Source organism: Antedon bifida, chromosome 9 (assembly GCF_963402885.1).
Source record: "Antedon bifida chromosome 9, ecAntBifi1.1, whole genome shotgun sequence".
In the NCBI taxonomy this organism is placed as follows: domain Eukaryota; kingdom Metazoa; phylum Echinodermata; class Crinoidea; order Comatulida; family Antedonidae; genus Antedon; species Antedon bifida.
The window spans coordinates 3,249,642-3,270,488 of record NC_136234.1 but is presented as its reverse complement, the minus strand read 5'-3'; the positions used below and the strand labels follow the sequence as shown (position 1 = coordinate 3,270,488).

At 31.1% G+C, this 20,847-nt stretch overlaps 1 protein-coding gene across 10 annotated transcripts in view; it reads right to left on the bottom strand.

Moving 5' to 3' along the window:
• LOC144852552 (DNA repair protein RAD51 homolog 2-like) overlaps positions 1-20,847 on the bottom strand; it is a 160,783-nt gene that overhangs the window by 47,328 nt on the left and 92,608 nt on the right. For all 10 annotated transcript variants that reach the window (XR_013614304.1, XR_013614305.1, XR_013614306.1 and 7 more), the window contains 4 exons: positions 15,779-15,848; positions 15,069-15,178; positions 14,262-14,337; positions 13,429-13,533 (listed from right to left, as the gene is read on the bottom strand). Coding sequence is in view for 7 of the 10 variants with exons in the window: in XM_078710443.1 (XP_078566569.1) it covers positions 13,433-13,533; positions 14,262-14,337; positions 15,069-15,178; positions 15,779-15,848 (357 nt within the window). In the remaining 3 variants the exon portion in view is untranslated. The remainder of the gene's footprint in view (positions 1-13,428; positions 13,534-14,261; positions 14,338-15,068; positions 15,179-15,778; positions 15,849-20,847) is intronic.

The following is a 20,847-nucleotide window of genomic DNA, read 5'->3' as shown; positions in this document are numbered from 1 at the left end:
TATATTAGTACTGTAATAAAAACAGTGTGTGATTCAATGTTATATCATTATGCTCCAGTTACGTATAGTCTTAGTTGAGTGGTTTAACAGGAATTAATTAATTGGTTTACAACAAGTTGGAAGTTTCTTTTATTTGCAGTTTAAAATAAATTGAATACAATTAAAAAAATATTATTTTCATCATTTATTTCCTAAAATGACTAGTTTTACTCTTCTCTGATTACATCAAATTGTAACACCGGAGTATTTAATTACATTTTTCTGAAGAGTAGAGAATTGCAAAGTAATCAAATAATTGTAATTGTAGTGGTCTAGAGGTATGAACGCCAGGCTAATGATCTGGAGGTCGTGGGTTCGAGTCCACCTGAGAACTACTTGCGAATTTGCAAGTATTCTCAAATGTACTTAGTATAAAGTACAAATTACATCAGAGTAGGGCAAAACATCTAATTAATCAAATAATGAAAAGTATAACTAAACTATAGTAACTAAAGATAGTTTCTTATTTAGCTATTAGGGAAGTTATTGATTACAAAATGTCAAAAGTATTTAGTATATCCATACATTCTTTATTGATCGTATCCATTTTAAAGTATACGTGACCTGATAAAGAAATCCAAACTTAGATTTTAAAATATCCTAACTTTTTATCAAAGTACACTTCCTCCAACGCCCCTATTTACGTCATTAGCCTGCCAGCATGCACTTTGCGTTCTATTTCTATCTTCTTGTCTGATACAAAGGGCGTCTATATAACACAACCAGCTTCCCTCAACGACAAAGTTAATTGAGTGAGATATGCAGCGCGAACGTGTAGAAAATGAAATTTTAGCAACAAAGGAAAGTAATGGCTTCATTGAATGCTCTGGGGGGTTTTCGAGGGTACGAGAGGAAATAGATGAAATTTTTAAATACGAGCAACCAAACATGGCCTAGTTCCAACAACCTAACGCTTTCATCACTTTCACATTTAGGAGATCACATGCTACAAAATCAACCAATCAGAAGTAGTGTTATATATTCAAAAGTAAAGTATTAGAAATTTGGAGAAACCCGCAAAACAAAGCAGATCCTGCTAACGTTTAGTGCTGACCAATGAAACGTTCTCACACAATTATCGTTTATGTTGTACCAGAACAACTTAAGCTCTGTCTACACTATCAAACTTTATGTGATAAAAAAATGTGATGTGCCCATATAATATATATATATATATATGATGTCATATCACTAGCATATTTATGCACATCACACTTTTTTTGTCAAACTAATTTGATAGTGTAGACAGAGCTTTAATGTGAATCTACCAAATAGAATTTATTTCATCAAGGCATGAAAAGGAATAAAGAGATTGAGAAATGTGTAAAATCCTAAGTTGATACATTGCCCTACTTACTGTATGTAATCAATAATATGATATCAATAACTGATAAGAGTAATACCAATCGTTGCATTTTATCAATTAGCAAATATTACCAATCTTTGAACCCACCTGTGAAGTTTAACACTGCAAACAACCAATGATAAACAAGTGCAAACATTATTATGAGCTGGTGTTGAAACAGGGTGTAAAACTATGTTTTTACCATATATGGTAAATGACATGCTGTTTTTAAAGGTTTGTTGACCTTGCGAATTAATGTCAGCAAACTCGTTTTTTTTTAAAACTTACAAATGACACTCATATGAAGGGGATACAGTACTTTTCCTTGAAACGAACAAGGGGTAATATGTGTTTATAGCCAACCGCTATTCAGGGGATACCTTTATTAAAGGAACATTTTGTTGGGCCCGAAGTTGTCCCCTTAAACTAGGGTTTTACATATACATAAACTTGATTTGTCAAAAATTGAACATTTTTTTTACAATTTTACTTTCTTGGCAAGATAATATAAAATTTAAAATAGACAAAAAATACAAATAATAATATCGCAAAATTTAAATTATTTGTTTGATTAAGTGGTCTAATTCTGCCAGATTTGTTGCTAAAATTGTATGAAAAAACTAAAAACAAAGGCCTACTTCTACTAATCAAAACTTTTAATCTCCTTGCTATAAACTCCGCAATGCATTATACAGTACCAACAAAAACAAGGAAATTTAAAATAATTAAACCGAAGTAATAAAATGAATGAGGACAGTTGTGTGGATTACTGTGGTAGTAGACTTTTCAAGGTTTGGATTCTAATTACATAATCTTTTTAAATAATTATAAAGTTCTTAGGCCTTGGATTTGATGGTCTATTGAACCTCTGTAGGCAATCAACAGTGCTGAATGAAAAGATTGTTTACTCAAAAGCAAGTCCAAGGGTATCAAAATCAGCTTCTGTATTTAGTACTACTGTAAATGTATTCGTAACCAATTGCTATTGACATCTTTAAAAAAAAAAAAATTATAGTTTTAATAATTAAATAATTAATAAATAATTAAAAATGACAAGGCCCTTTCTTATTTTGCAAACATTACAAGCATTATGATCTAATTTAAAAATTGGTTTAGTTGCAGAAGCTATCACAATGCTAATTGGTTACTTCTGTTGGAGTGTCTGAGAGATTCTATTCTGTGAGAATTTAAGAAGTAGCTTCTATCGCTTTTAGTATTGTTAAATTAGGAGGATCGTGTGATAATGATGATGATGCACTCTTTTCTAAATACCTAGCATCTAAAATATTTTAATTTTTGCATAGAGCAAGCTAATTCATTCAGTCTGACAATAAAAAAAAAAGGAAAGAAAAGAAAAGATATTTTCAAAAAAATGTTAGGTTAAAACATTATTGTAAGAACACATAAACCAAACGTTCTCACTTTTGAGGATGAGGAAAGTATATTGATCGAAACGTCAAGAAACTCAACAGTTCTTTTCAGAACTATGCGGTGTACCGCAAACGTCATATCATAAATAACACATAAACCTGTAATAAAAATGACTGGTTCTATTGAAAAAAAAAGGCATACACATAAATTGCAGACATGTGACAATTGCACCACAGCAGGTTATCAATGGTTCTTGTATAATACAAACCAACAAAACACAAAAGAGTTGTGATGAATCACCAGATATCAACCATCAGTGATCACAAGGGCCACTTATTATCCTAACATCACAATCTGATTGGCCGAGACCGAGAGAATATTATCTTAACTTTGTTTTTGAATTAGTTATCCTGTGAATGGTTAATTGATTCTACAGGATCATTTAGTGTCATCCCCATTGACAAGGTGGTTTGTTTTTAGTTCATCAATCATTATATTAGATAACTACCAACAAAATAGTACTTTGCTCTTGTAAAAAGCAAACATAACTATATCACAAGAAGTTAGTCAATATTATGATCATTGTTCTATTTCCAAAGATGAATGATAATAAATTGTGTTCACACGCACTAGTTGACTTTGTTCTAAGCATGTTCGTTTCTCATTGAGACGCAACGCAAGGATGTAAGCCAAACCAAACACCATCCAAACTGTCGCTTGTAAATTCAGTCATGTTCTGTCAATGCGTTGCCTCCAAATGGGAACCAAGCATTAAGTTGGCCCAAACCATATTTATGTAACATGTAATTGCTTTTAGTTAATTCTCTTCTTATGCATTGTTAACCTATCAGAGTTTATCGGAGGTACATTGGGAGTTATATTGGACACATGAGCACTTTATGCTGGATTTAACGCTGACATGATTTGAATCATGTGAATAGAACCATGACAGGCTTATCTCCAGTGTGTATGAACATACTACCTTCACATGTGTAGCAGGGTTTGGCTTTCAAACAACCCCTCATTCATTTTCTAAAGTGTAGGTTCATTTTGAAAAAATTAACCATATCTACAGGGCTATTAGAATTTTGGTTTCAATAATTTCTAAGACATTTGTAGCAATAATCATCCGCTTCCGGTGTGAAATGTTTATGAGCTATTAAATACAATATCTACCTAAACTTTAGACATGGTATTTTGACACTTGGGTTGGTCCAAACTGTAAGTGCAATCGTTGCTGTACTATCCTGATATTTTGGTATATTTTATGATTTTTTTTAGTGTTGTCGACCTTGGCATTATGTTTCATTTTCTAGTTAATACTCATAAATTGTCATAGTTTTATTATCATTTATCAATAGTCTATTGGTATTTTTTTTTTATCTCTAACCTGTTTCTTCACAAAGTGTGCTTCGGCAGTCTCAACAGGTGTTGCACTATAATACACAGGTGAATTTACTTTACCTGTTAAATATGTAGGAGTCATTTACCATAGAGGAGTCGTTTAATACCATAGAGAAATCATACCAGGCAATACAGTAGCACTGGCCTGACTAAATTAGAAGTGATGATAGGTCTCCTATTTAGTGTTCAGCACTATTATTCAAAAGTTAAAATAATATTTTTTCAGAAAAATAAAATACATGGAACAAGTTTTCTAGTGATTTTAGAAATGTGTTTTCTAATGGCTCTGGAACCACACAGTTGACTAAAAGATGACACTTTACATATATGCTGATCCTATTGGAGAATAACAGTATTGCTGTTTCTAATCTAACATTTAAAAAAAAACTTGAACCTCTTTGATACTGATAAACAAATATTGGTAATGTATTACATGTCTACGGTGAGTCTATTGTCCAATATCCTAAGCAAACAATGCAGAGTTGACACACAGGTTATATACCGATAAAACTTAGTAGAATAGAACAGAAAAGAAATCAGTCATTTTTTACAGTAAAAATCAAGGAATTTTCAAACTGTCTAGAAACTATTATTATGGTAATCACATATTTATTCCAGACACATTTTAGTTTAAAAATATCTGCCAACTACAACTGGGCGCTATCTATATACACTAAAATATTGTAACAGGTACAGTGCTGGTAGGCACATTAAATTATAAATAGGCATTAATTTAATCTTTCCTATTTCTGTCCTACATTCTAACAGGTCAAAACTGTTATTTACCCAGGGACTTGATTGTTATACAACAAGCACAGAATACTACAAAAGATCTTCTCTGGTTAAGTCATTAATATGAACCTTATCTGAGCCAACACAGAGGACTCCATCAAAAACTGTATAAACCACATTGGTATCTGTTGAACCACTTGGGGAATAATTCACCTTGTTGGAGATATACAACGATTTCTCAATCTGATCATAAGAATCGTTTTACTTAATCTCTCAAACAACAGAACAAGTGCTGCTAAAAGCATTAATAAGTCGAAGACCCGGACTAGCTGTAAACTTTGCCTAGTTAAACAGCGTTGTGGTTTCATATAGCATCCCTGGTTTTAATAAGTTTTCAGATTTTGGATGACATTGCGGTTTCAACCCTCGGGTTTTGGATGCACACTTCATTATGTTCGTGGGTGGATAATCATGATTTTGTGGCAACTGGTACAAAATGAACAACATTTTTGATTTATTAGGATATTTGAATCCTCACTTTATATGTTCGTGGGTGGATAATTACAATCTTGTTGCAACTGGTATTATATTTATTTTTTATTATATTTATTGAGACATCTTATAAAGAACACATGTAATCTGTCTGTACAACAATTACACACCACACCCACTAGTAGTTTTGACACTTAAATTCATATAAAATTGTATTTAATTTTTAATGTGCATATATGCTTGGTTAAGCGTGGTTCCCATTAAGACATCATATCTATCATGGTCAAAAAATTCCAGACATAATAATAAACAGGAAAAATTGTCTTTAACAACTTTGCCAAATTCATTATGAAGCAGCTTAAATAATTGTAATCGCTACATTTTAAAGCTCTGTCTACACTGTCAAACTTTATGCGACAACAAAATGTGACGTGTCCATATACGGAGATACCATATTTGGGCATATCACTACCGTATTTGGGCACATCACACTTTGTTGTCACATAAAGTTTGATAGTGTAGACATAGCTTTAAAAATAAATATAAAGAAAGGTTAATACCCTCCATAGTAAAGAACTCGTTGCTGAAGCCTACACACATGGTATTCATTTAGTACGCTTCCTGAACTATGTACAACTGAATAAGTGTCATACAAAAACACCAGGCAGAATGACAATTGCTAGCGTTGTGTTCAGTACAAATAAAACTGGAAACATATTCCTTGGAAACTTGTCAAAGATCTGTCAAGTTGACTGAATTTAAATTACTTTTTTAATTTGAAAGGGGTATGATTTGATATATACAGGGTTTGGGAGAGGACTCAAGGGGTACGATTTGGTATATACAGTATACTTAGAGGCGGTACAAACTTTTATAACGATTGAGAAGGGAACAGAGCCTCATAATTTGGATTATGTGACTGAAATATAATCGTTTTATAAAATTAAGAAATCCTTCTTTAGGATTCTCCTATTCAGCGGACACATGAAGGGGATACTTTCCATAAAACGAACAAGGGGAAATAAACGATTTAACAAATAAAGCCAACCCCTATTCAGATGAGAATTTGGTGTCCATTTAATAGAGGCTCTACTGTAACACATTCACTTATAATCCCACTGTCAATTTAAGCCCATCTCCAATACAACTATTATTCAATAAAAGTTAAACAAGAGCCTTAATACATAACACTGACATAACTAGATTGAACCAAAAACTCAAAAAGATTATGAGAGTCTGACCACCTAACCACGATTGCTTGACTCAATCACTTCATACCTCTGAATCACAATGACGCTGGTATGAAAACAAGAGACGTATGCCAACTATTAGTCAACTCTAATCAAACACAGTCTCTAATTATTTACCAGATTCCGTATTTATCCCACGGAACACCGATTCATGTCAGCTAAAGATTTCAGCTGAATTGATCCGTAGGGAGCAAGAGTTAGTGATCCTATGGGAGTAGAAGTTACCGATACGTGTGGAGTTGCTACTAGGGTCGATGTGAAGAATAGTGATAAAGAACGATTTAAAAGTAAATGCATTAAGTCAAATTTAAAGCTGAATTTGCAGCATGTTCACAATGTAAAAGCAAACGAGATTCAAACATTGATCAGAAAATTTAGTTGATTCTGCATTAAATTGAGTAGAAAAGTGATATTGTTGGTGTTGTAATCATCATCATCAAGAAGTGCCGTCTTCAAACCAAAGCTGTCCATTTAGTTTCATTTCATAATTTGACATCATCACTCCATTTATCTCAAAAACTAGTGTTTTCATTTTCACTATTTAACTGAAGTCAAAAGAGCATTGTAGAAGAAAACATCTAATAATATGTAAATATGTTTTTGAAAAAAACTAACAACATTATCAACAAACTGTATTCTATTTGTCTTATATCATCATGGCACATTTAGCTAAACACCTAACAGTAGATATGTTACGTCTAGTCTACTACTAGTCTTTTGCTGCAAACTCTAGTCTTTTGCTGCAAACTCTAGTCTTTTGCTGCAAACTCTAGTCTTTTGCTGCAAACTCTAGTCTTTTACTGCAATTAACTCGTCTTTTGCTGCAAACTCTAGTGTTTTGCTGCTAACTCTAGATGTTTGCTGCAAATTCTAGTCTTTTGCTGCAAACTCTGAGTATATCAAGAAAAGTTTCATGCTGTTGTAATGCTTTAGTAATCTGCAAAAAAGTTTGCCGAAGTCTACACTAGCAAACTTTTTAAACCATGTAAGTAAAGTATATTATTTAGTCCGATGAAATGCCAACACAAGTGTTGACATAGTTTTATGTTTCACCTGTCTTGTTATGTACTGCACCTTTGTCCTGTCTTTATGTTGTTTGTAATGTACCGCACTATGGGTAAACAAACTTTGCTCTTATGGTCATCCATTTGCCATATATCTTTTATGTACTTGAAACGGTAAAATAAATTAAAACCTGAAACATTAAATACTAGCATTGAGAAAAACAAAATTGGTAAAGTTTCCTAGTGTAGACCAAACTACCAAAAATATAATTAAAAAAAAGTGTACACTGTTTATAGTAAAAATATACAAGAAATAATAAAATAGATAGCAAAAAAAAGGTTTGGAGCCAAAAAATCAAATTATAAAGCAGATTTTAACAAAAACGCATTATGTTGCAGATTTCATTGTTAAATAATCAAAATGAGCAGAATTCGATTTTTCTCAGATAGAATTTCGTAAAAACGGATTGTATATGTTGCAGATTTCACTGTAAATTAGAACAAGATCCTTGTTAATTAAATAAATTTGCATATAAGATTAAATTAGCCCTAACGGCAAGTGTGTCTAGCGTTTGCTCAATGTCATTTCCTTTGTAAACAAGATATGAATGCAGTAGCATTTTTAATCCGCCAGTATATCAAGAAAATTGTTGCCTGCTAACAGCAGATCAGATCAAATAATGCAATTTACTTCAGACTAACATGCAAATTTAAAGTTCACCGGCTAGTTGACTTTATAAAAAATGTTTTAGTGAAAATACTTCTGTTTTGGTGAATTTTTTTTTCTTTTCATTCATGATTTTTTTCCCTTCATTTTTCTAAAACGTTGCTCGTCATCAATTCATATTTAAAAAAAAACATTTTTTTTTGTAAATACCACAACTTAATTTGTTATTCAACAATTTGTCTGTCAGACTGTAATGTTTTTTCAATTACATTTCTATTTATTTATATCGTTCAATGTACAATAGGTTAACCATTAGTTCTAATGTCACGGTTGCAAATTACCGCAATGAGCAATCATTAATGAATTCTTTTGTTGGGATTGAAAACTTCCTCATTCTAACATAATAAACACATTAATATGTGCTATAGTTATTTTTGGTACCAATTTGATGTGATAAGAAAGAAATATACATGCCAAATTTGGTACTTTTGTCCGGCCGGTAACGTTAATCCTGAAAATTGTTGCTAAGCCACCTGACTATATTTACATTTTTTCTAAATTCTATTTTGTAATGATTACAAAATACCATAGAGTTATTATATAACAACTAGAGAGTCAAGTCCAATACTACCCAAGTTCATAAATCGAGCCACCACAGAAGTAGTTGACATAAAAAATACTTTAGTGGAATTCTTGGTGATTTTTTTCCATTTTGTATAAAAATTGTACATTCCATATGACATCATCGTAACATAATGTTACTTTAGGACACAACAAACCAACAAATAAATGATTAACAAGAGGTCATTATTTTTATGAATATCTTTAAAATTATGCATCCCCCTATTGTAGAAATGGAAGAATCTTTAAATTAACTTGGCATACTATTGACCAATCACAACTACTTATTTCCATATATGGTATGCTACTATTAGTCAAGTATTTGAATGATTAATAAGTGATTTATTGTTAGAATTCTTAAAGTTAAACATTAGAAATTCATGGTAATGAACCAAATTAATAACTTATTAATAAATGATCCTACAACATAATTGAATAAACATATGATATGAAAATGTGTAATTATACTATTTTCCTCTATGTACAGTATAAATTATATTTGTTTTCTAAAATTCTAAAGTATGGCAGAGGGAAAAGAAAGAAAGGACGACAGGTGCATAAGGGGTAATGGTGGTTTAGGAGATAGGAAGGATTGTAGAAGGGGTTGTGAAGGTATAAGAGGTAGAATGGAATTCTAATGTGGAGTTGATGATATTATTACATCTGTCCTCTACCAAATCTTGAACTGAAGCCAACTTATAACATAAAATGTTGACATGTTGATGAATAAATCCATAGAACAGTTCAAATACAATAACATTATAGAATTGCATGACCCTTGTTCCCCAGAAATTGAGGTAATTTGAAATTGGAGGCAATGGGGCACCAAATAAATCGCAAAGCAGTTGCATTAATAATGTTCTGTATGGCCCACTGTCTGTATTTCTACTGTATGTGGCGATTAATTGAATGAAAATCAACAAAAAAGGGGTTTCCCAACTTTTTAACGGCAACTATCAAAGAACTACCTGCTAACTTTAAATGTCTACATTATGGTGTAATAGCACATATAAACAGAGAACTGACAACTCAACTTTCCCAGGCAATGCATCTCAGGATATAATACATTACAATTGCAGTTATTAACCGGATTCTTAAAAAGTATGTTCCTCAAATTTTACTTTACTTCGACCTTGTAATCTTTCCTGTTTCATACTCATTGTTTATTATTCTGAACTCATTTCTATAATAAACATAGGATTTCTAAATGATATGGCATTTATGGTTAAAAACTTTTTTAATATAGAGGGGGCTATACAAATATTCTGTTAATAATTCATGTAAGTCCTTTTCCCAATAACGTCTAATAGAATCATTTCAACAGTAACAATAGAGAAATAATTTCCATGGTATAACCTATACAAAATAAGTATGGACCAATGTATATATAGTATATATAAACTTCACAAACAAAATCCATATAGTTGTATTAGATGGGTACATAGAATCTGTGAAATAACTAATTGTAGGATGGGTGATCTGTTTTTTTGTTGGGCAGTTATATTCCCAGAGGATGGAATCATTAGGAAACTAAATTTGTACATTACTATAGTTTAGAACAACAATTAAAACTGTTACGTCAAAAAGTCGAGCAGCGTTTTTTGTAAGAAATATCTCTTGTTTTTATCATGACTGTGTACCAGAATGTTTTTATGGCTAAAGCAGCACTATCACCTATGTATCAGCATTTTATCAATTTTTTCGATACTATATTAAATTTACAAAAAGATCAAAAACAATAATGCTGATAGTGATAGCCCTCTAAATCCTGAGAAAGGGGGATGATATCTACATAATAACAATAAGTAATGTCTTTTAAAAAATAATTTTAAAATTAATAAAAAGCTAGATAAAACAGAGTGTAAAAATGTATAACTTAATACACACATGGTTTATTAAATTAATGGTTTTAAGTATTTGCTGAATTGCTGTTTGTTAAAGCGAAACAAAAATACTAAATAAAGATAATGATAGACACCAATCTTTGGCGTTGAAATATCACACCATTACGTTTTCCTGCCAAAGCAAAAGGTAAAAACAAAGACAGGACTTAATAGTTAATCTAAAACTTAAATTTAAGTACTGTCTATTGTGTTCCATAATCTGTCCTAAACTAAAGTAAATAAATAATGGTATCACAGAAGCAATAAGAGCAGAGCCATTTCCTTTAGTGGTTTATTCAATGCATTGTCCATGTATTTATGTAAATCACCTTAAATCCTGCTTCGCAAAGTTCGGTTGAACTTCAAGGGAAGAAGCAGTAAACTTTCTACGCTTCAGTAGGTTTAATGTATTTCCTGATCACTCCAACATCATTACTCGCAACAATGCTTTGAAGAGGACCACAATCTATTTTGGTTACATTCGACAGTAGGGAGGTTTTTTCCAAGTTACCAATATATACCCATGTCATTTTGTTTTTTTTTTGTTCAGTGCAAACTAGAGGTCTCAACTTGGCATTATGGATCTTTTGCCACGACATACACAACACATCGATTGACCTGACTTAGGTTGGTCGTCCTCACTCGTCGCAAATTAAAAGCTCCCTATTATAAAGCGTGGCAGAATCATGGAAGATGCTATAAATTCTACAAATTACATTCAAACATACTAAATACTTTATCATCTTCTTTAACGCTCTATAAAAAAATAAGTTTTTTTATGGTTAACAAACAAACAATTGTCTGGCCACAAACTTGACTGTAATTTAATTCCAGGGCTTTGAAACTGTACACTAAATTTATACTGTTTGTATAATATATGTCGCAATCAAGAATTGTTCAATTCAACCACAAAATACGACCACATACTAAAGTACACTTTACATTTGACAAATTAGTCAAACTGACGTAAAATAACGTGCAAAAAATCAGCTGGTTGAAAGGCATTAAAAAATAACTGAACTAATCAACAAAACAAATAATTAAAAACGAAAGGTTGCGTGGTCACCAATTACAACATGACTCGTAAAGAAGGGGACTGTCTACAAGTTCTTAAACATTCATGTTTTTTACGCTAATTAGGTACAATTAGTGGTTACACTACGTGAGCATTCATGCATACCGATCTGTCATATCCTATGCTTAGATAAATTCAACTATTTAAAAAAAATGTTATTCGGAATACTAAGCAAGATATACTGACAATATTACCTATCGCTTCAAAGAGAAAAGGAAGTTGTCAACACTTCCGGTTGATATACTGACTAAATTCTGGTATAACTCATTTTTGTTTTCCTTCCAATTTTGTATCCTTATGATTTTCCTAATACTAATAGTATTAGTCAGAAAAAAAAATATATACTACTGGGAAATTTCCTCATAAAATAAACATTTCTGATTTAAACTGTATGCTGGTGTTCTGATAATAAACTCATGCAAAAAATGTAATTACTAACTTGTCTTAGAAATATATTTATGTATCTTTATATAATATTAATTTATCATTTTTATTTAAGTTGTTTATATATTTTAGTCTATGGAATAAAAACAATCAAATTACAACACTAAACTTTACATTGTGACCCCTCCTCAGAAATAAATTAAAAATAATTGAACATACATATAGGGATTTTTAATGTTTTTCCTATTAATTTAAGTTACATTTAGCTTCTTTAATGTTCAATTTGTAAAATAAAACTTAATTTAATTGAAATAAACTTTAAGTCAATAACCTTTCCAAATTCACCAGCAGTAATATGTTAAAAATAAATTGTTTTTCTTTTATCTTTGCACACACTGAACTTTTAATGCTTTTTCCTCTTTTATTTGGGTTATTATTATATTTATAGATTTAAATTTGGAATAAAACTTATGGATAAAGTTAATATTTATGTTAATATATGATATTTATAGATTTTAATTGGAATAAAACTTATGGATAAAATTAATATTTAAAATATATGATATTTATAGATTTTAATTTTAAATAAAACATACAGATCAAATTAAAATAAATTTTAAAGCAATGGCCCTTCCAATTTCCTAATTCATTAGTGGTATACGGTATATGTTTTCTTTTTAAAATTACACTTAGTGTATTTGTATCTATGTATTCTGTATTCATTTTTATTTCAAATAAATTATTAATTTTTCCAAAGTTGTTGGCAGTCTAGGTCATTTTCAGGGACTGTATGTAAAGTCCGTTTTCACTATGATAATTTATTTGCGTGAATTTCACAGATAAAAAAAACACTTTCCACTATAAGAGCGATTTTTATTTCCATCACATGTTTGCTGAGCTTTTCGATTCGTATGAGTGCGCATGAACGACGTCATGACTAATTTCCTGAGCTCTGATTGGTTAAACAATTCAAACTACCAATTTTGCTGAAGCGAAAAAATAGATTTCGTCGCAGAAAGGGATTTGGATGATATAATGTTCATGTTATTAGGGGTTTTTTCTTCATTGATAAGTAAAAGGAATGGTTCACACTTAACTCTCTGTATTTGATCCAGCTATGTCATGTAAAGAGAAGAATTTAAAGTCAATCAGTTCTATTACCTGATCATAATTGATGGCTTATTTCATAAGCAAGACTACTTCGAACTTTCATACTTTGTAAACCAGGATCAGTTCCTTGGTAATATGTTTCCTGATCCGTCGGTTCTGTGGAAATATACGGAAGTACAATCATCATATTCTAGACAATCAATACATTGCACAATACAAAGAAATAATAATAATAATAATAACATGTTTGTAACACAGACTGTATGACTAATTGCATATAGTATGAAGATTTCAAAATCTATTTTTGATATGTTGTATTTAAATGGAATTTAGACCATGCTTCCTACTTTGTGTAATGTCCAATATTTGAAAAAAAATATCAGTAAAAACAAACACTGATGTAAAGAAATTGCAATGTCTTATAAAAAGACATGAACTTAAGATTGGTTTTAGGCTGGATTTCTTCTCATTGCCTCATCCTTCAGATGGGATATACAGTCAACTCTCCCAATATCGGACTCTCTGAAAACAAGAAACTCTCCCAATACCCGACTTTTCTTGAAAACAGTCCCAAATTTATTTTTACCATTAAAAATGCATTCTGAATACCAGAGTTTCCGGAAAACCAGACATATTTGGCCAGCCCAAAGTTGTCTGGAATTGGGAGAGTTGACTGTATTACATTCTTGGTACTATAGTGAAATAAATGTTTTGCCTTTTGTTCGTTTCACAGTAAAAATGTCCCCTTAAATGGGCATCCCCTGAATAGGGGTGTCACAAAGGACAATTTATTTCCATATTTGGTTGTTCTTTTACTTCCAAGCCCTCCTCTTTTCTCTGGTTCACCTGTATATTTTCTTGTCTTATGAGTTTGATATCCATACCTGCTACAATGCCTTTATCTTGGATAGTATACATGACTGATGTAAACGGAGCTACAGGTGATTTTGCAATAAGTACCTAAATAAAAAGAAAAAAAATAATTATCCCTTTCTGACACATCTCTATCATTAGGCTGCCATCCGTTCTCAATATTGTACCCATGAATGCAGTAGAACACCTCCGTTGAGAGATACTTATTAAACTTAAAGGGCACATCCAGTGAAACAATCAAGGGGCATATATGTGCTTTGACAGCCAACTGTCATGCTTTCTGAGTGTACTAGTGCAGTTAGCTTTGTAGTTTTACATACATTTTTGTGTGTAAAACTGTAATAATAGTACTATTATAGTGTTTCTGGGTTTGTGGGCCTTAATATTTTGGGTTTTTTTTCAGAGGACACAACTATTAGGTTTACAAACTCTACTAATCAACAAGCTGCTGCTGGTCACTCACATTTTTTTTAAATACATGATGATTATACACGTTGAGTGGCCAAGCGACCGTAATATGTAGCCAACATTGGCAAGGGTTTGAGGCTCACTCGCTCCATGGCTCTGGTAGTAAAACGAGTCCTTGCAGATAAGGACTATAATCTGTACAAATTTGGCTCATGTGCACCTAAAGTACATCGTTTCAGATGGAGTGGTGGGGTTACCCAGTGTACACACACAGCCACATAACTGGGCTCTCTGGAAGAACAGACTTTGTCTGAAGAGGTGGATAAATCCGCAGAAGCAACTCATTGCCAACATTTAAGAAGAGCAGTTCATACTTCATTATGCTAATATAACAGTAGAGTGGTTCATACCTGTCTAATTATAGCATCATGATATTGTAGAAGTAACCTAGTATTTACGCTATGACTCCATGTGTTACCAAGTGCTGCAGTCACCTGACCCTCCCCACTGTCTAATGGCCCTTTGAAACAAAAATGAGATAAACAAACAGTCACAAGGGGCATTTAAATGATAAACAAATTTCAATATTTTTTAATGGTAACGATTCAAATTCATGTTAAATTTATAATCATGTTTTCATTATAAATTTATATTTATTTATTTGATTTTCTTTTAGGGTAGCTCTCTCAGTAATAATAGTGAAAACTCCTCTTCCGAGGGCCCTACTACATTTAATGTCAACAGCGACGTACGCATGTAAGGCACCCTTTCTTATGTTCTTAGGTGTTATTTATTTTGCTTGACGTATTTATTGTTTTGTTCATTCTATATTGAGCCAAATAAATGAAATAGTTTTTATATGTCTGCTGCCCTCCATACACATATACAAGTTTTACAATAATGTCTACTGCCCTCTATTTTAAAGAGATAAGGCAATATCTAAAATTATCTGTTGTGTAAATTTACAAATAAAAAAATACATTAAATCGGAAAAAAGAGCATTTGGAATCTATGAAAAAATAAATAGAAGTTGAATAATGGACGAAAAAATTCAAGTTTGTTTTATAGGACTAGGTTCTACTGAAACATTATGAAGAATAAGTTATTAAAATAACAGTACTTGTTTGTTCTTGATTGCTGCTTTGATTGGTCGATCCTTGTCTTGTTGTAATCTGATTGGTCACAATAACCTGAAAAATACAATTTACATAAGCAAATTATGTAATTTAAAGTCAATTATTTCAAAGTTTAGAAATTATAAATTAAAATGTATCCACCAATCAGGGATCCCAAAAATTCAGGTTTTAATTGAAGATATTAACTTATTTGGATAGTAATACAACTAAACAATTGATGTTATGCCATAAAAAAATTAAGAATATTTTCATAACATAACTAAACAAAATTGGATTGGAATAAAATATTTCATATTTTGTAGATGTTGCCATTACTAGAGCCCAGTAAACCGAGTGAAGATTGCTCTGAAGCGCTTTAAATTGCAGAAAAACGGCAGTGGTCGCTTTTATCTGCTATATTGCTATTCTTTGAGTAAGATAGGAATTACTCTACTCTTTAATTTTTGTTGTTGTCAACAACGCATCTAGCAAGTACAGTAGAACCACAGTGTTAAAACATAATATTGTCCTATGCATCATTCATTTCACAGAAAAGTTTCTTCGCCAACAGGGACATTTAACAGGCCAGCATATTTATTATTATAAATAATTTTTACAGCGGGTTTTATCCCATGCCAGCCAATATGGCTACTATGCAATTACTATAATGTTAATAACATATAGGATAGATACTGGCAGTTGTCATCTAAAATGACAAATCCCAGTTAGACAATTGTACAAAATTTATTACACAAATAATATTTCATGTAAAATAATGCTAGAATATTGTGCATAATTGTATCGAGGCAGTCATGTGTGTAGCTTACTTAGCAATCAAAATGGCTTTGTAGCAAATGCAGAATACAGTTAGCCTATATTAGCATTTAAATTAGAAATATTACAATTAATGGAACTATTAGCTTGATCAAAGAAAAATAGATTGATTGTAATTAGTCAGGTATTTGAAAAGTTAAATGATACATTATGTATACAAATAACCATTTAATGAGTTTAAATCTGTAAGAGTAACATTTTATTTGCATGTATTTTTCTCTTAAAATTCAAACAATTTCAATTTAGTGCATTTTGCGTAAATGCAATTTGATTATTTTCCATATTACTCCATAACTTGCATATGACCAAATAAAAAAATTATTATAAAAATATTATATATTTATTTCAACAATATTTTACGAGAGTGGTCCATCCAGCCGAAGTTGATCATTAGGGATGCTTAAAACAATACAGTTTGACAAAACAAACGGTTTAATATCCCGTCTCTCATGAAACTGCATTGCCGCATGAATTGTCGGCGACTGGAATCTCACTTTTATGTTGGTACATCACAATAGTGAATTTCCTTTAAGTTACATTTACAAAATAAAAATTCCAAAAATAAAATAAAAAAATTCAAAATCTAGGAGATCTGTTTATAAGATATACAATGAATATTTCTGTTTTTTAAAAATTTATTGATGGAAAGTAAAACAGAAAGAATTGACTACAAGATTTAAGATTAAATTTCCCATCGTCTTTGACTGAATGATTTTAGTAATCAATTGTGAGAAGCCAATGATGTCAAGCACGATGACAGTTATTATATTTGATTGTAATCACTTATCATTAGTGTAACATTTGTTAGCCACATTTATTTAAAGGGATTGGTTTAATATACGAAAATTATAATCATATCGTTTGTTTAATTGTACGCACTAAAGCCGCGGGGCACTAATAATACATGAATATTGGAAGCTGGAATGATGAAATGAATTTTGTGGAAATCCAAACAAATATATTATTTATCAGGGCAAACCTAGAGGTTTAAAAACATCTGTAGAATAAAAATATACCATTGAGGTACAGTACTGTAGAACTCCTATTAAGGGGACACCTTTGGGTTCTATGTAGGCATTATATTTTGTAGGATTTATGAAATTCTGAATTGTTTTCAGTCATTAAGTTGAATTAAATCGCTATTGTTATTTTCCCTCTAAAATACCTAGTAATATCATACTAGACAGTATTTCAGCATTAATGCGAGTTTTATCTAACGACTGTTGTGGCTTGCATCTGTCAGATATTCCATTACAGCAAACAAATATTGCATATTTCATTACACAATGATAACTTGTAAAATTGTTCCAACGACACAATCTCCAGTTGAAGCCATAAATTATATGCAATTGATTGCTGAATACAGCAACAGTGTTTTTAGTATTCATCTTAAACACATTGAATACTCAAATCAGTTAAGGAGAGACAAGAAAGAAAAGAGTATTGACAGAACATGCAAACCTTCATTTTTGTCATAACATTCAACAAATACTTTCCATCAGATCAATTTAAATAAAATAAAGTAAAAGAAAAATATTGAAATAATGTGTGGTTGGTGAAGACAAGACCATCTTGAGTAACAAAAATATTGTTTCTAGTTTACAATAAATTGACACCAAACAAGTTTCGAACTGAAACTCTTCCTTGATGCGCAGGTGCCATAATTTCAGACCATAAGTTTGAAAAAATAAACAAATTTACACTGATATGCAGGTGCCATAATTTCAGACCATAAGTTTTAAAAAATAAATTTATACCAATTAACATTCGAACTGAGAAACTTCTGCTTAATATGCAGGAATCATACTTTCAAACAATGAGTAGCAAAAAATAAATTTACACCAAAGAAGATTCGAACCGATATTCTACTACTTGCTATGCAGGTGCCATACGTTCAGACCATTGGCTAAGTATTTGATTGAACAACCCCCAATATTGTATTAAACTTTAATTATCCACAGAAATCAAATTGATACACCTTCTGTTTTGAAGAATAAAATTCATATTGTTGATCTCTAAGGAGATACTAAAATAAATTTCCAAACGTGCGAGAAACTCTCTAAACCGAATATTACTAAAATGTATAAACCGTAAAGATGAGGAAATCTGCAGAAGTAAAAAACTTGTATCGTTTTCATCTTTATTGCCATTCTAGGTAACATTTAAAAGCGAGATGCTACATTAGTGTTACATTACATCAATTTACATCCTGTATATTCACTGTAAAATACAATTTGGTGAGAAATAAAAGTGAAGAAGTATTCATTTTCACATTAAATTTGTAGAATAAATTAGCCAACTGATATATGTCATAAAATTGGAGGACTAGTATTTAGATAACGCTTTAATATTGCAGATTGCAAACAATATTGATGAAAACCTTTTTAACAATTTTAATTTGTTATTGTTAGTTTGTTTTTTTTTAATGGGGGGATGGAGACACAGGAGGGGTGGAAGGTAAAATAAATTTAAGAGCAGATTTATTTAATATTTTGACAAAAATATGTGATTTGCCCATATATGGAAATGATGATGTCAAATCACTACCATATTTGGAAATATCACTACCATATTTGGGCACAAACTAGATTGATAGTGTAGACAGAGCTTAAAACAAGTAATTTGATTCAGAAAGTCTGCATCAACTCAAAAGTGTGCAAGATATCGAATGATTGTTATCATATACACCGTAATGTGTCAAAAGCTGCTGATGTAATTTAATAGACAGAATACATTACAAGGTATACATAATAAAGTATGGGGTTTTTAGCTGATATTTTAAAATATGGACATATTTTTGGAGCAATTTAAAGTAAATTATGCTTTATACACACACCAATCTTGCTTGTATTTTGAACGATGCTTTTTATCTGTATTTTACTATATTTTAACCTTGTTTATTTCAATCAAATTTTTCTATTTTTATGTGAATTTTTAACTTTGAACAAACAAAAATAATGTCAAACCATGCACTGTATTTTACTATGTTGACCATGAATAAATAAAATATCTAAATATCTATTATATTAAAGATGGTTCGTGATATTTTGAGAAACAAAAAACACAATTTATACATCCCCTGTTTAACCTTTCATCTATTAATTAGTAATAAAAACAATTAGTCTTACCGAAAGCAAAACTAATGTTTAAAACGATAAACTGGATGGCAGGGTGATTGAAGGAGTTAAGTGAATTATATGCAATAAGAAGATAACTGAATTGACTGTGGATAGGTTTGTCAAAACAACATAACACTCTCCTATCCTGATAAACCATTTAAGTGTTTTTATAAGAGCTCTGATTGATGTTGAGATAAGAGACATCATTGCTTGCCTCTAGTTGTATGTAGTCACATGACGTGTGAGGTTCCGAGAGGGAAGCAAGCACACTGCTGGGGGTGGGGGATAGGTGTTGGTGTGGGTCAGGTGACTACAGAATAAAATCACTTCAAGTGAAAAAAATATGTTATGCGTTGGACTACAGTATATAAAAGGAAACCGGATTGCTAATCATACATTATAGTACAGAAGAACCTCTATTAAGTGGACACCTTCAGGGCCAAATAAAGGGTCCATTTTCTGAGAAAGAGGCAAATGAGGGCTAAAGTATGAGTCAAAGTAGTAGAGAAAAGGGCACAATTTGGCAAAGGTCTTTGCCGAACAGTTGGACACTATAGAGGCTTTACATGATATGATGGAATAAAATATAAATAATTCATAATATTTTATAAAGCAATATTTGCATTATCCAACATAGTAGTGAATTTCAATATTTTCAACCATTTTTCTATAATGATCTATTCTATACATTAATTTACAAGATTCAATTGCTTTCTATAAATGATCTACACAAACATTAATGTCAGAAAACGTAATAATATTGCAATAATACATTTCATATAGAATGTATACGATTTCAAAATTAGCATTTACATTGGTGCTATAAGCAGAAGATTGCAATATAAATGTTCATTAAATGCTCTCATGTATATACGTAGACTACATTATAAATTCAACATATGAGATTCAAGCATATCATATCTAATATAAAGGAATTTTTATCGTACAAATGCAGTTTTTTTTAATGAATTACGTTTATTTTTTAATAAATCAAACAATTTATTTAATAAAGAATGTTCAGTCAATTGTAAAGTATTTCTAGTCACCCTACAGTAAAAGACATCTATTCAGGGGCCACTCTGAAACAAGGGGAAATATATGTTTTAACACTACAACCCAGT